General features: G+C 42.2%; 2 protein-coding genes across 3 annotated transcripts in view; both read right to left on the bottom strand.

Moving 5' to 3' along the window:
* Nucleotides 1–15693, bottom strand: part of DYNLT3 (dynein light chain Tctex-type 3) — a 752500-nt gene that overhangs the window by 360303 nt on the left and 376504 nt on the right. The gene's annotated exons all lie outside the window — the stretch shown is intronic.
* Nucleotides 1–15693, bottom strand: part of SRPX (sushi repeat containing protein X-linked) — a 74803-nt gene that overhangs the window by 19060 nt on the left and 40050 nt on the right. Inside the window, exons 2-4 of one of the 2 annotated variants that reach the window (XM_050776524.1) lie at nucleotides 11878–11937; nucleotides 7676–7867; nucleotides 5362–5538 (exon numbers count right to left, since the gene is read on the bottom strand). In XM_050776524.1, coding sequence (XP_050632481.1) covers nucleotides 5362–5538; nucleotides 7676–7867; nucleotides 11878–11937 — 429 coding nt within the window. The remainder of the gene's footprint in view (nucleotides 1–5361; nucleotides 5539–7675; nucleotides 7868–11877; nucleotides 11938–15693) is intronic. The other variant, XM_050776525.1, reaches the window with a different exon arrangement.

The following is a 15693-nucleotide window of genomic DNA, read 5'->3' on the forward strand; positions in this document are numbered from 1 at the left end:
TATGATGAAATGGAAGCTGCCTTAAGTGCATTCAAGATGTCTATTCTCAGTTGCTAAGTTTTTTTGAAAAATAATTTAATTTTTTACTATAATAGGTGAGAGAAGACAAACTTTCATAATTCAAATGAACATTTCACAGAAAGACAAGTATATAATGACTGCCCCCTGCTGGTCAAATAGAGCTGGCAATTACATTATAGAAAGTATATTTATTAGCATATAGATTTCACTGTAAAATTACATTGTGTTACCATATTTTCTTGAAGTGAAAAAGCATGGTCAGAGTGAAAAGCAACTTAGTCTCTGTCAGGTAAACTAAATGTCCGGGTGATACATTGTTGTTTGTTTTCTGTATCTAGAGGTACTAACAGTGTAAGCACACAGGCTCCAAGATAGGTTATCTGGGTGAAGAATCTCAGAGTTTCCCAAAGCCAGCTTATCTCTAGCTAATCATGATCAGCTGAACTGGCCAAGCTTTTCAGAAACAGTGTTCTTCCAAAGAAGAAACAAGAAGAAATAAATCATTACAAATAATAACTAATGTTGGAGGAATCCTTCCTACATGCCCACCCCATGCTAAGTATCCTCCCTATATTAGTTTACTGAATTTGCACAACCATCCATTAGACTAAGCAGTGTTATTAGCGTCCCCATTTATAGATTGGGAAGAAGCATTTCCTCTCTTTTGGAATTTCTTTGTGGTCTGGGATTTTTAAATGCCATTACGTATTTTGAAGTTATTTTAATAAACCAAACCCTTTTGTGTGTCTGCCTGCTGCTGACCTAGTGTTTTCCGCCAACCTTTGCACACATACTGTTTTGTGATGGCCTGTCATAGCTTCCGCATGAACCCTTGAAGAGCCTCCACAGGACTTGATCCTGACACATTCTCAAGCAGCTGCCTTCTCTCTCAGCTGGTGAGACCAGCTGGTCTGCCCTTCAGCTGATGCCCCAGAGACCTAAGTCTGTTATTACCCAGATTTGGCCCCGATAGCGTTTTATAAGTTATACATTTCCATGAATGAAAGGAACAAAATTACTATAGAAACATAATTACTATTCCCTGTTGAATTAAGATGCCTGCAATTTATAAAAATCTTGAAACCTTCAGTGAAAATTCTGGCCTCTGCTCTCTGCCTTATTCATTGGAGATATCTGATAAACTGTCTCCCTTCTCTGTGCTCTAGTTTTCTCTGCGCATATAAAATATGAGAAACAAATATATTGCATTGTATCAACTACTATTTATCTAAGAAGCTGGACTTTTTTTTTTGAGACAGGGTCTCACTCTGTCACCCAGGCTGGAGTGCAGTGGTACAATATCAACTCACTGCAGCCTTGACCTCCCAGACTCATGTGATCCTCCCGTTTCAGCCTCCCAAGTAGCTGGGATTACAGGCGTGCACCACCATGCCTGACTAATTTTTTTATTATTTATTTATTTATTTATTTTTGTAGAGACAGGGTTTTGCCCTGTTGCCCAGGCTGGTCTTGAACTCCTGGGCTCAAGCAATCTGCCTGCCTTAGCCTCCCAAAGTGCTGGGATGACAGGTGTGAGCCACCAGCGCCCAGCTGAAGCTGAACTATTTACTTGGAAATCCTTGACACATCTAACCAGGTAGGTAGTGGAAAGAAGGAAGAGGTTGAAAAGGACAATGTCTTGGCCAACAGATAACAATAAAATGCAAGGGAAGCGACCCTGTGCCAGTTCCAGACCCAGGCCCTCCAAGAATCTGGTGCCTCCTGCTTTCACTATGTTAAAAGTCAGCTGCCATCTAAAGAAGTCCAATTGACTGGAGAGGCCATGTAGTCAGGATGAGAAATTATAAATGAGAGAGAGAGAGTCAGCCAGACCCCAGTCAGTACAACTTTTCCCAACTGAGGTACCAGACCTGTGAGTGAAGCCATCTTGAATCCTCCAGCTCCACTTGGTCACCTCAGCCATTAGCACACACAGCAGAGATAAGCTGTCCCCACAAAGCTCTGCCCAACATTCCAACCCACAGAATCTTTGAGCAATAACATAGTTGTTTGGAACCACTAAGTTTTGGGTGGTCTGTTGTGCAGCAACAGATCACTGATGCAAATATAAAATAGTTTGAGTTTGGTGACAGAGAAAGAAAGAGTTCTTTTCAAGGGGGCATAGGAAGCGAGTGACTGCCAAATGCAGAACAAATCTGGCCATTGAAAAGTCACCCAGTTGTTTGCTTCCCCCAGCCAGAGTGTAATCTCTGTGGATGGCTCTGGGAAGTGGTTTCCTCTGTTTGGCACCATACAAAAATCCAGAGAACTTTCCAAAACAGACAAAAGAGGCAAGAAGGGAGGCAATGAAATCCACATTTAAAAGTCATGATCATAGCCGGGTGTGATGGCTCATGCCTGTAGCTCCAGCTACTCAGGAGGCCAATGTGGGAGGATCACTTGAGCCCGGGAGTTCAAGACCAGCCTGGACGACATAGCAAGAGGCTAGCCTGGGCGACATAATGAGACCTCATCTCTAAAAGTCAACATCTTCACAAGAAAGAAGCCCAAATAAAAATTCATTGGTGATACATTTATATTAGAGAGGGCCACTAAAAGTTGACCTGTTCTGTTTGTACTAACAAATCATGTAAGGGAAAAAGTGAATCAGTATCTCAATCAACAAGTTGCTTTGACACTGAAACTAGCCTCTGAAAGTTTGCAAAAGAATGTGTACTTGTCAACCCAGGAGGAATTTAGCACAATTTAACATCATTTGCAACAATACATGGATACATTTATTCTTAGCCCTACTGATGTTTGCATCAACTGAACAACGCAATGCAGCCCAGCAATAATGCAATGATCCCATTCCTATGGGTCATTGGGTAAACCAGCTGTGAGACAGCTGGGACACGAGAAATGTATGCCATCAATTTCCATATATTACATCTCCGAAATTTTTTATTCCAGAATTTCATTTGTGTTAATAAATCTCCACCTATTCTACTCTGTAGGAAACAAAAAAAATAAGGGAGCATATATATTTATTTAAAAATATGTTTTCCTTGATAGAGAATTAGAACTTAAATGTGTTGTCTGGTCACTTTATTACAATCTGTTCAGTGGGGCAAAAAGGAAAGTTTGTACATTGTCTTTTGTTAAAGCAATTTTAAATAGATACTCTCTGCATGTCAAAAGACCTTTGATGGTTTTTCATTGTCCATGGTTTTTAAAGTATCTTTAATTTGTTTTCTTCCTGTTTTGGCCTAGGAAGAAGTGTTGGTCTAAAGGAAAGATCATGTGTCTACTCAAAATATGGTCTCTATATGAGGACTTGTGATTCCAACTATCCATTGTTCTATCTAAATGCCAACATAACCAAAAATAACTAAAAATGGAAAGAAAGAAAAATATCCCCCCAAAACAATAGTGGTTACATTCTAAGGTTTATTTTCTTCCAGATCAATGGATGTTGTGGCTCTTCAAAGAGTTTACCCTCCTGCAATTTGCAGTATTTTTTTTTCCTCCTACATAGATTTATTTTTATCTATATCTGTTTCTGAAATAACCATGAATTTCAGCCCATTGCCAGAGTATGGTCTGTGTAAGAAAATTAATTTTAACTTGTGGCACCTTCAAATTAGCCAGACCACAGAACTGACCACCTCAGAGTCAAAAGTAAGCCCAGTCTTCTCTCTTCCCTCGCAGTCTAGAAGAGAACTGGGACAACTTTCTCACCACTCAGCACAGCTCTGGCCAAGACTGTTGAAGGCTGTGTGGAAATCTGGGAACTACTTAGCCGCTATGTGTCAGCTCCTAAAATAGGTTGAAGTTCTGAGTTACGCTCAAGGACCCCCTACCCCTGCCAACACAAAAACAAATTTATTAAACTATTTTAATATATTAAAGCCAAAAAAAATAAATGATACCCCTAGAATAAAATTCACTGGGGACAAACCTCAGCTTGTTTGTCATGAAAATCAAAGACAGAATTGCCTGCTTGCTTTGCCCATTTCTCTCTGTTTTCCTGGGAGCTCTAGGCTCTCTTGTGGATCGCTCTACCCCTTTTTGTCACCCCTACCTAATTGCATGTACAATCCTCCTTCTCCCAAATATGCCTGAACCTTGTCCTGACAAACTGTAATATGAATCTCCTGAATTCAGGGTTCATTCTCTCTCCCTCTGGGAAGGTTCCAGGCCCATCTGGTCCAGCTTAAGACATGCTGTTGCTTTTTTAGAACAATCAGCATTTTCTTTCCATTGTTGCACACAATCTGGAAATTTAAACAGTATGATCCCTAGAGTACTCTGCCAAAGCTTGCTTAGCAGAAAGATTTTAGAGCTTCTCTCCTCCCACCATCACCTCTGCCCCTTCCGATATGAGGGAGTAGATTCAGTTTTCTTTTTGGTTTGTTTTGAAGAGCTATGCACATACCAAATCACAGAGAGGATATTGAAAGCAACATCTGTGAGATGCCCCCTGTGGGCAGTGTTACTGGCAGTTAGTGAATAAAATCCAAGGATTCTGCTAAACATCTTGCAAACAAAAAAACAGGGCTCCACAACGAAGAATTATTTGGCCCCAAATGTCCATCATGCTGAGGTTCAGAAACTTTGCCCTAAAGCATCATTTAGCAGAATCCTAGGCCCTACCCCAGACCTGCTGAATTTAAATCTGCATTTTTCCCAAGGTCCCTAGAGGACTTCGCTGCACAGTAAAGTTTGAGAAGCAGTGCCTTAGGTCAGTGGCTCTTTATTTGAGTGCTTCACAATCCCTGGGATGCTCGTTAAAAAACAAAGTGCTGGGTCTGACCCCTAAAGTTTCTGACTCAGCAGGTGGTAGGGGTGGGTTGGTGAAAATTTGCATTTCTAAACAGTTCCCAGGGGATGCCACTGCTGCTTCTGCTCCCAGGACCACACCATGGGAACCATTCACTACCCAACAAACCCAGAGGCAAAATATCCAAATCCCTTCCAGCTGAACAAATTGAGTGCTCACTGACCACCAGAGTCAATGACAAAGGAAGTACACTGGGGCTGAAAGACACATAGATGTTCTCTACTGGACTGTCCCTATAGTGTCAATAACTTTGCTCAGGCCCCTGAACTAAAATCGGCAGGTGTATGCCACATCTCTGCCAGCCTGTAGTTGCCTCAATAGCAAACCAAGAAAAAGACAAAAGTCAGATGGAAGCCATCAGCTATGAAGTCAGCTCCAGGATAAACACTGAGGTTAGATCTAGGGCTGAGCCAGAGAACCAGGGATGCTACTGAAAGCAAAGTTACATGCTTAGGCCTTGCAGGAGGAATAGTGATGCTCCCTTTACAATCCACGATACGAACACCCCCTGCTCCTCCCAAAGCAAGTGCCTCTTGAGGGCTGTGGCATTTTCTTACCCACACAGGAGGCTGGCCGACCGCTCCAGGCCTTGTTGTCCATACATGTAACGGTCCGCTCCCCTTTCAACGTGTATCCTGGTGAACAGTAATACTCACACCGGGAGTTAAAGTAGGCACCATCTACACACTTAAACCCTCCATTTGCTGGCATGGCAAGGGTAGGACATCGCTTTTCTGAAAATGAGAAAAATCAGATATTCAGTATTTCTTAGTTTTTGTCTGTAGAGTTTCGTTTCAGAGTCTAGAAACTGAAAGCATGGGGTGAAAAGTTAATTTAAATATGACAAGGCCGGGCGCAGTGGCTCATGCCTGTAATCCCAGCACTTTGGGAGGACGAGGCAGGTGGATCACCTGAGTTCGGGAGTTCGAGACCAGCCTGATCAACATGGAGAAACCCCATCTCTACTAAAAGTACAAAATTAGCCAGGCGTGGTGGTGCGTGCCTGTAATCCCAGCTACCCGGGAGGCTGAGGCAGGAGGATGGCTTGAACCCAGGAGGCCGAGGTTGTGGCGTGCCGAGATTGCGCCATAGAACTCCAGCCTGGGCAACAAGAACAAAACTCTGTCTAAATAAATAAATAAAATGGAATTTAAGAAACAACAGATGGTTTTATGTCACACAGAAGAGACAAAGTTTCATGTCACACTGGCTTGGGTTGGCAACCCGGCTAAGCCACTATCTTAGGTTGAGCTTCCCAGAAGCTGATTCTGAGATACGGATTTCTGTGCCTGAGGTTTAGTAAGAAAGTGCTCCCAGGGAGACTAGTGAGCGGGTGAGGAAAGCAGAACAGGGAAGGGGAGAAAGCCAGGCAACATGAGATCTCAGGCAAAGTCAGCAGCAGCCTGATCCCACAGGGAAGCTCTGGCGTGTGAATGACAGCTCATTCTGCCCTGCCCCCAGGCAAGGAGGCTGGGCTTTCATAATTCTTTACCAGTCAGTCATTGGGCAGCTACAGGCTGCTCACAGGAGATGCTCTCTCTTGTGAAAAGAGAACGAGAGTGAGAGAGAGAGGCAGAGACAGAGAGAGAGAGAGAGAGAGAGAGTGGGAGCAGTTGTCTGAAGGAGCAGTCAGCAGTCTTCTGAAGAGGTTGAAGCTGCAAGTCTTTAAGAGCAAAGTACTCAGAAGCTGAGTACTAGATACACACAACCAGGAAAAGGCATTGAGGAGATCTGGGTAGAGCAGATTGTCCACTACAGTCACCCAGTTGCAGAGTCTGCATAGTCTTGATGACATGGCTGCAGCCTTGAAACCTCGGTTTCCCCGACAATGAAATTAACATAATGGCACCCATATTGATAGTGTTACTGTAAAAATCAAATGTATGTGAATTCTTGGCAAACCATAAGTGCTCAAAAAGTGGTGGCTGTTTTGAATACCAAAGACATCTACAGTGTGCTTCAACAATGCTGTACCACTTGCAGTTTTCCAAATGAGGTATGACTTGTCATGAAGCTAAAAGCCAGCCCCTGAAACGCTACTCCTCTAATCTTCTCCCCTGAGGCACACTCACTTCCATAAATAAGCATCACTTCTTCTGTGACTGTTTCCTGCCTAAGCCCCACTCCTTGGAAAAACGCTTCTTGTTTTTTTTTTTTTTTTTTTTTTTTTTTTTTTTTTTTTTTTAAGAGACAGAGTCTCCCTCTGTCACCCAGGTTGGAGTGCAGTGGTGCCATCTCAGCTCACTACAACCTCCGCCTCCCGGGTTCTAGCAATTCTCCTTTCTCAGCCTCCTGAGTAGCTGGGATTACAGGCGCATGCTGCCACACCCGGCTAATTTTATGTATTTTAGTAGAGACAGGGTTTCACCGTGTTGCTTAGGCTGGTCTTGAACTCCTGAACTCAGGCAATCCACCCGCCTCAGCCTCCCAAAGTGCTGGGATTACAGGCGTGAGTCACCACGCCCGGCCGGGAGAGCACTTCTTTAATCTGCTACTGACTTAGTACCCTTCTTGTACTTATCTCTCAGTTGACACCTCTGCCTTGCTAGAGCCTCTTCATGGCAGGACCCACGTGTGTCTTATTTGTTTCTAAATCCCCCAACACCTCTTCAGGATCCAGCACTAACTGAACAAATGTAACTCATTTTCTGAACAATGGTCTTCTCTCCCCTTTTCTCAAACAGCTGATCATATCATTCTCTCTGAGAGGAGCCATCGCACTTCCACTATATCTTTAGAATCCCCCTGTTGTCCCCCTGCTCATAAAGAGAATTTTCCTCATCCATGTTCGGTGAAAATCCTCAATCTTGGAGCAAAAGAACGTTGGCTCTGGTCATCCCTGAGGACCCAACACAGAGCTGGCCTACTTACGCTTGCAGATGACCTTGTCAGACCATCGTTTGTTTGACTGGCAGATCAGTAGCGAAGAGCCATGCAGCTCGTAGCCCTTCTGGCAGCGAATGTCACACCTGGTCCCCAGGGCTGTTTTGTAGTATCCTCCTTGAGGGGCCCTGCAGTACACATCTCCATACTTCACCTTGATAGGGGAGCACCACGGGGTATCTACAAGTAGCAGAAACAAGAGAGGAGATAAATACGAGTAGCAGAAACAAAAGAGGAGATAAATACGAAATGACACTTTCAGAAAATGTGTCCCCTTACTCTCACTGTCCCAGGCTGGCTACATTCCAAATTGTGGACCTTCAATTAGTGCCCCATGTTTTCTTAGGTGTCTCTGGGTAGGGAGGTTATAATCATGGGACTAAGTGTCGGATATATCTGAACATGAATCTGAGTTCCTCTATAACTAACTGTGTGATCTTAGACAAGTTAGCTAACCTCTCAGAATCAATAACTATACTTATGCCATAGTGCTGTTATAAGGACTAAATAAAAATTGCATATCAAGCAGCTAGCCCAGTGCCTAGCACATAGTGTATGTTCAATAAATGCTTGTTCTTTTTTAGTATTTCCCTTAGCTAGATACATAAGATTTTTTTTATTTTTATTTTTTAGATAATTCTTTCAAGAGCAATTGATGTCATACATAGTGGCGGGGATTCAATAATTGGTTAATTTGCAGTTCTTCTAAGCTGTATGCACATTCTCTCTAAAATGTTGTAATACTGGCATTAATCTAAATGATGCTGCAATTTCCAGGTTTTTGCAACAATATATAAATTTGGCCTAAAGTCAAAGAACCATTGCTCTCCACAGGGAAGTGTCCCTAGTTATGCCCCATTTAGGTAACAGGGTGACACCCTTCCCAGATGACAAAGTTGCAGGTGTTTTGATTTTGGTCTCATAGTTGCCCAAAGCACAGCTAGGATGAAATGAATAAGTCGGAACCTCCCTGATGTGCTTTTGAAATGTTATCTTTGAGATCCACAAAATGTAAGGGCAACACTAACTCCTTGGTGGATAAGTTCCTACAGCAGCCACTGCCCCAATGTCCCACAATCGATTGGGGAACAGTGAGGAGTTCACTAAAGTCTGCCAGGCTCTCAATGCCATGAATAGGAGCCACTTCCCTGCAGCCGCCTGGCTCATCACTCCAACCCAGCACCTGAGCTGTCAGTGAGTGAGGTAAGACCGCCATCATGTGGCCAGGAAAGAGGACAGACCCTGTTTTACTTTCCCAGGAATTCTCTTCTGAGGATATGCCTCCAACCGCCTCTCAGTTACAAAAACCAACAGTTCTGGCCACGTCTTATGCATAGACCACTGTTTTACTTTTGCCTTCACATTTCTTTCGGCTAATACTTTCTCTTTTTTTTTTTCTTTTTTAGAAACAGGGTCTCACTCTGTCACCCAGACTGGAGTGTAGTGGCATGATCATTGCTCACTGCAGTCTCGGCCTCCCAGGCTCAAGTGGTCCTCCTGTCTCAGCTTCCCAAGTAGCTGGAACTACAGGCACACGCCACCATGCCTGGCCTGGCTAATACTTTCATCATATAATGTTTTGCAGACAGCTGCAAGTGAGTCCTAAACTCAAGACTCAAGTAATCTTCCCTGGACTTTCTAGGTAAAAGTGATGTCCTGAAGGCTTAACTAGAACTGATTAAATTTGACCATGTGGATATAAACTTGCAGGAGCTCACACAAGGCCTAAAGAACTTCCTTGAATAAAGTTTCCTTCCTCTAAGGGTTTACAGATATAATCTGTATGTACTACACATATTTGTGATATACAGTACTCCCCCTTTGCCCACAGGGGTTATTGGATACCTGAGGCCTTGGATAGTACTCAACGCTATATATACTGGGTTTTTTTCTTATACAAACATATCTATGATGAAGTTTAATTTATAAATTAGACATGGTAAAAGATTAACAACAACTAATAATAATATAGAACAATCATAACAATATACTATAATGAAAGTTATATGAATGTACTGTCTCTCTCTCTCAAAATATCTAATATTTTTGGGCTGAGGTTGACTGAAGGTAAGTGGAACCTTAGAAAGTGAAACCACAGATAAGGGGGAACTACTGTATGTATAGATATGACCTGCTTATACATACATCACAAATTCACTCAATCAGTATGAATATATGATGATATTCCAAGCAAAATAATCAAAAGCCATGATTGCCACATACCAGGAGCGTCGTAAATGTTGGTTACATTTAATTTTCTTTCCTATTTTACTTTAATTCAAAAACACTTTGTGCTAGACACTGTGCAGGGGCCTCAGGATCTAAAACTAAACCCGCAGTTAATAATGGCTTGCCTCTAGCTTTTAAAATTAAAAAAACCTGGCCAGGTGCGGTGGCTCACACCTATAATCCCAGCACTTTGGGAAGCCAAGGTGGGTGGATCACCTGAGGTTAGGAATTCGAGACCAGCCTGGCCAACATAGTGAAACCCCTGTCTCTACTAAAAATACAAAATTAGCTGGGCGTGGTGGCGTGTGCCTGTAGTCCTAGCTACTCGGGAGGCTGAGGTAGGAGAATCACTTGAACCTGGGAGTCGGAGGTTACAGTGAGCTGAGATCGCACCACTGCACTACAGCCTGGGTGACAGGGTGAGACTCCATCTCAAAAAATAATAATAATAATAATAAATAAAACTTAAATTTTATTGTATAAAGTGTACAACATGATGTTTTGATATACTTATACATACTGAAATGATTGCTACCAGTAAGCAATTTAACTGACAATAGAAACAATGCCCCAAGAAAATTTATTCTTAAACATTCAGGGTAAGTTCTAGGGCAAGCACACATTTTGGCCATCTGGTCTACCTGTCACATTTGCAATGCTGTGAAGTGAGGATGGACGTGAAAAACAATGACCTGAGGGTACTAGGCAACCCCTGCTATAGATGTGAAGGGTCATCTGTGCATGCATGTGTTTTAGGAAGATTTTTCAACAAGGGACTCAAAGAAAAAAAATCTAAACCCATAAATAGTTAAGAAGTTTTGTGAATTAGAACATTTCTTTACCACAAACATCTGATTAACATATTGGTGCTTTGCTTGATTGGTTAATTTCTGAGGCTATGAAGATAGAAACTATAGGTAGGAATGAGTATTTGCATTCAGATGTCACAAACAAATGTGGTAGGTGGTGGGAAGCGCACCTGGACATAAGCACCAGGCACCAGTCATTATATTGGAAATATTGTTGACTTGTGTAGAAAACAACTGAAGGACATCTCCAGCCAAAAGCTGTCCAGTCTTACCCTGATTCTCCTGTATCTGAGACACATCACAACAAACAAGGGCCACGTCCTTATCCCAGGAATTAGGACAAATTTCCAGGGCAAAATGCCACAGTGGAACTTTATTAACCTTTTTTTTTCTTCTTCTTCTTCAAATTCTTCCTCCACTGTAAGAGGAACTAGATTCAGAGCAAAAGCATCTCTCAATTTACCTTCATTTCTCCCAGGTTTCCCTAAACTTCAGAGAAATGTTTCACCAGTAGAAATATTTGTGGACCTACTTACCTGAGTCTGCATAGAAGGTTCTTGTTTAGGCTTTTTATACCTGCTGGGGGGTGGATTGCTGCGAATATGTAGAGATGGAGTTCTTTATCATTAAGTTAAGTTTCATTTGAGCAACATACTTTAACATACTGTTTCAGGAGCCATGCTGGGCTCAGAAAGAGCACGATGAAATGAGCTTATGAAAATCAAGTTTTCTCATTCCCCATTCATCTTAGTACATTATCAGCACTTGGTCCAGATTTGACCTTGGGGGGTTTACTCTGGATGATTCTGGCTGTAATGTGTGAATTAGGCAGAACTCATGGCTTGATTTTCACTTTCATCAGCTACAGCTGCCTTTGCAGAAGTGAGGACAGTAAAGAAACTTATGAGAATAAAATGACCATTGGGATGCTGAAAGACAGCATTTCAGAGATTTCCAACGCATTTTGTTTTATTTCCTTTTTTAAAAAAGGGAGTATATATATATTTTTTTTTTTAAATACTTTTTCCTTGATAGATAATTAGAACTTAAATGTGTTATCTGGTCACTTTATTACAATCTGTTCTGCAGGGCAAAAAGGAAAGTTCTCCTGGCATCAGCAGGTCCTCATTAGCACACAAGCAAAGCATTCACCTTTATATCTAGGGTGTGAATACCCGACTTCATCGTCTTCTAGTGGTGAGTCTCCCGATCCTACAATAAAAAAGAACAGAAACTGCAGCAAGAAAAGCCACATAGTATGGACGCATATTTCAAAGCATTGCTTTGCCACAGACCATGCAGGAGATGCTATTAGAACGCAGAGCCAAGAGCAAAAGCTTCTGTGGCCATTCATGAAGGAACAAACAGGGGATCTCTCAGAGTAAAACTGGCTGAGCTGAGATTGCCAAAAACCAATCAAAATGAGCCTCAAACTGTTTTGGAATCACCATATGCCAAGTGAAATTCTGGAAGAGGGAAATAGAGAGTCAACTTCACTCTGAGAAGATGCCAATGTATATGAATCTCATGCCAGGGGAGATGCAATAAAATGTGTGCATCAGATACAGTCCACAGTTTCCCCAGCGGTCAAAGAAAACCCAGTAGAACTGGGTGTTTATGGTACCTGAAAATAGGTCCATCTTGTGAACTAAATTTAAATGGAAGATAAGGAGGTAAATCAAATGTCTTATCTTAATGACAAAAGAAACACAAAATTGCCTCTATATACAGTATTTGTAGGAAATGAGGTCTGAAATAGACTGTCTGTGTGCTTATTTAGAACCTCTCATGAAGGTATGGCTTAAGTAAAATTTCCTTTTTCTTTTTTTTTTTTTTTTCTTTCTTTTTTTTTTTGAGACAGAGTCTCGTTCTGTTGCTAGGCTGCAGTGCAATGGCGTGATCTCGGCTCACCGCAACCTCCGCCTCGGGTTCAAGCGATTCTCCTGCCTCAGCCTCCTGAGTAGCTGGAATTACACGCATGTGCCACCATGCCTGGCTAATTTTGTATTTTTAGTAGAGACAGGGTTTCTCCATGTTGGTCAGGCTGGTCTCAAACTCCCGACCTCAGATGATCTGCCTGCCTCGGCCTCACCAAGTGCTGGGATTACAGGCATGAGCCACCATGCCCAGCCAGTAAAATTTCTTAATGAGTGTTGCTACCAATAAAAACCACGGCCTCAGAGAGAACGTCTGTGTATTATTTTAATTTAACTCATTTGCAAGTTGGAACTGAATGGTTGTTAGAATATTAAATATTGAATTCCAGTGAGCAGTAAATCCTTAATCCTTGAAGTAGTAGCAGGAGCCAAACTTCAAAACTATAATCTTAAATTCAGAGAACTTCCCTCCAGACTTCACAGTCTATTCAATGACTAGAGTTAGCTCTATCTTGGTCACGCATTTAGCTGTAGTTACCTGCCACCACTCCACTGTGAGGTTATTCAAATCCCCATGCAGCTAATGAGTAATGGTCCCTGTTCCACTTGTGCTCTGGATGAGAGATGTAGAGTGTGGAAACAGAAAGTGGGGAGGAGATGAGGGCTGGACTGTGTCCATTAGGAAAAGACCCACAACTACAGAAGCCCAATTCTGTATTCTCCTTAGATGCAGATTTCCTCACCTTGTCTCTGCACACCCAGATGTGTACAAAATTACAAACTATTCATTATTGCATATTAAAAAAATGAGCACTGGTGCCAGGCACAGTGGCTCATGCCTGTAATCTCAGAAACTAGGGAGGCTGAGGTGGGAGAATTACTTGAGCCCAGGAGTTCAAAAAACAGCCTGGATAACATAGGGAGAACCTATCTCAAAAACAAAACAAAACAAAACAAAAAACCATGAAAACCAGGAAAGCTACCTAACAACGTGAATCAAAAGCCTATGCTCAAACCCTTTGATCAAGTCATTCCACTTTTAGGAATCTACCCAAGGAAATAGTTGAACTGCATGTCTGCATGTGAACCTTCAATCATTCCAATTTAAAAAAAAAAAGACAAAAAACAAACAAAAAAAACCAGATACATGAGAAGCAAACTTTCTCCCCCCGCCCAGCCCTCCAACACACATATACACACACACATACATTTGGCCCTCAGTTGTCATCCTGGTTAACTTGTCTACAGCATTTACAGCATTTACTGTGAATGACTACCCATTCATTTCATGAAGCTGTCTTCTGCAGTGGCTTCCAAATGATGACAGTTTCCCGATTTTCTTCCTCCTTTCTAAACAGACTCTCTGGACAGCACATCTAGATCAGCATGCCATTTGGACATAAGTATTTCCCAGGAATCCAGTATTGGTCCTTTACACATCTCCAGACTATTTTTCTGGGCCATCTCACTCCCATACTTGCCTCAAACCATTCCTCATGTACTGATGACAAATCCATTGTTTCTAGTCTTGAACTGTCTCCTAAAAAGGCAGTCTAGAATCTTCGACTGTTGCCTGCATATCTCCATACTCACATTCAACCTGCTCAAAACCAGATTCCTTTTCTTATCACCGAAGCTGTGCATCCCCCAGTGTTTCCCATTTCAGCAAACAACCATCTTTCAGCTAGTCTGCCACATGGAAAATCTCAGCCTTTTTTTCTTCTGTCTTCTTCATCTACCACATTCTAAGATAGGAATTAACTTAAATATCCAACTACAAGAAATGGTCATATTATGATCCATTCATAACATAATAACGTTCATTTTGAAGCGGTTTCTTAACATGGGAAAATATTATAGACTGCTGAATGAATAAAGAATGAAGCATAACCCCCAAAATGCAAAAATGCATTAAGAAAGATTTTAAAAGATGGCAAAGCTCATTTGTGAGAACAACAATATGGATGAATAAAACTAAAATAATATTGTAAGCAAAGTTGGTCCCAGAAGACTATATACTATATATATGATTCCCTTTTTATAAAGTTCAAAAACTTCTAACACTAAATTGTTGGGAAATACAAAGATACGTACGGTAATTTTTAACAAAGCAAGGAGATCTCTTACCCTTTCCTTTTTTTTTTTTTTGAGACGGAGTCTCGCTCTGTCGCCCAGGCTGGAATGCTGTGGCCGGATCTCAGCTCACTGCAAGCTCCGCCTCCCGGGTTCACACCATTCTCCTGCCTCAGCCTCCCGAGTAGCTGGGACCACAGGCGCCCGCCACCTCGCCCGGCTAGTTTTTTGTATTTTTTAGTAGAGGCGGGGTTTCACCGTCTTAGCCAGGATGGTCTTGATCTCCTGACCTCGTGATCCGTCCGTCTCGGCCTCCCAAAGTGCTGGGATTACAGGTTTGAGCCACCGCGCCCGGCCCTCTTACCCTTTCCTAACCCTCTATTCTTGAACAATGGAGTTCTAAGACCTTTAGAGCAAGGCAGACATCTGTAGCAGAAAGGATAGGGAAGCATGGTAGGCCAGAATAGGATGTCAGAGCCTAAACAGGGCATAGAGGGAAAACAGGGGCAAAGAGAGAATGCACATGGGCGGATAGCCCAGCAGGAGCATCACAGATGAGTAAGATAAGGAGGGTTTTCACATGGGTAAGGCGGAAGAAAGCCTGGCATTGGGTTGGAAAGTACAGTTTCTAGATTCCCTTATCCCTAGGTTGTGAAAGGGTCTACTTTTAGTGATTTGGAAGGAATCAAAGGGAAGGAACTCTTTTCTGCAGTTGTTCATGCAGAAAATAGGCTTCAGCAGATGTGAGTGTTGTCAACTGTGCCCACTGTCCCCTCATCAGTTTTATGTGGTAGGGAAGATGGTGATGTTGGCAGTGGTGATAGTCACGGCAGCAACAGTTTCCTAGCCTGAGTGATAAGAGGAGTTTCTGGCATCTGGACTGAAGTCATGGTGCCATTTGACCTTGAATGCAGACTTCTTGACTTCCATTGTTTCAGCCCTTCCAATTTTGTGAGTACCTTATTTCCTGCATTAAATGTTTTTTTGTGTAAAATACCTAGAGAGGATTCTGTTTCCT

Source organism: Macaca thibetana, chromosome X (genome assembly GCF_024542745.1).
Source record: "Macaca thibetana thibetana isolate TM-01 chromosome X, ASM2454274v1, whole genome shotgun sequence".
In the NCBI taxonomy this organism is placed as follows: domain Eukaryota; kingdom Metazoa; phylum Chordata; class Mammalia; order Primates; family Cercopithecidae; genus Macaca; species Macaca thibetana.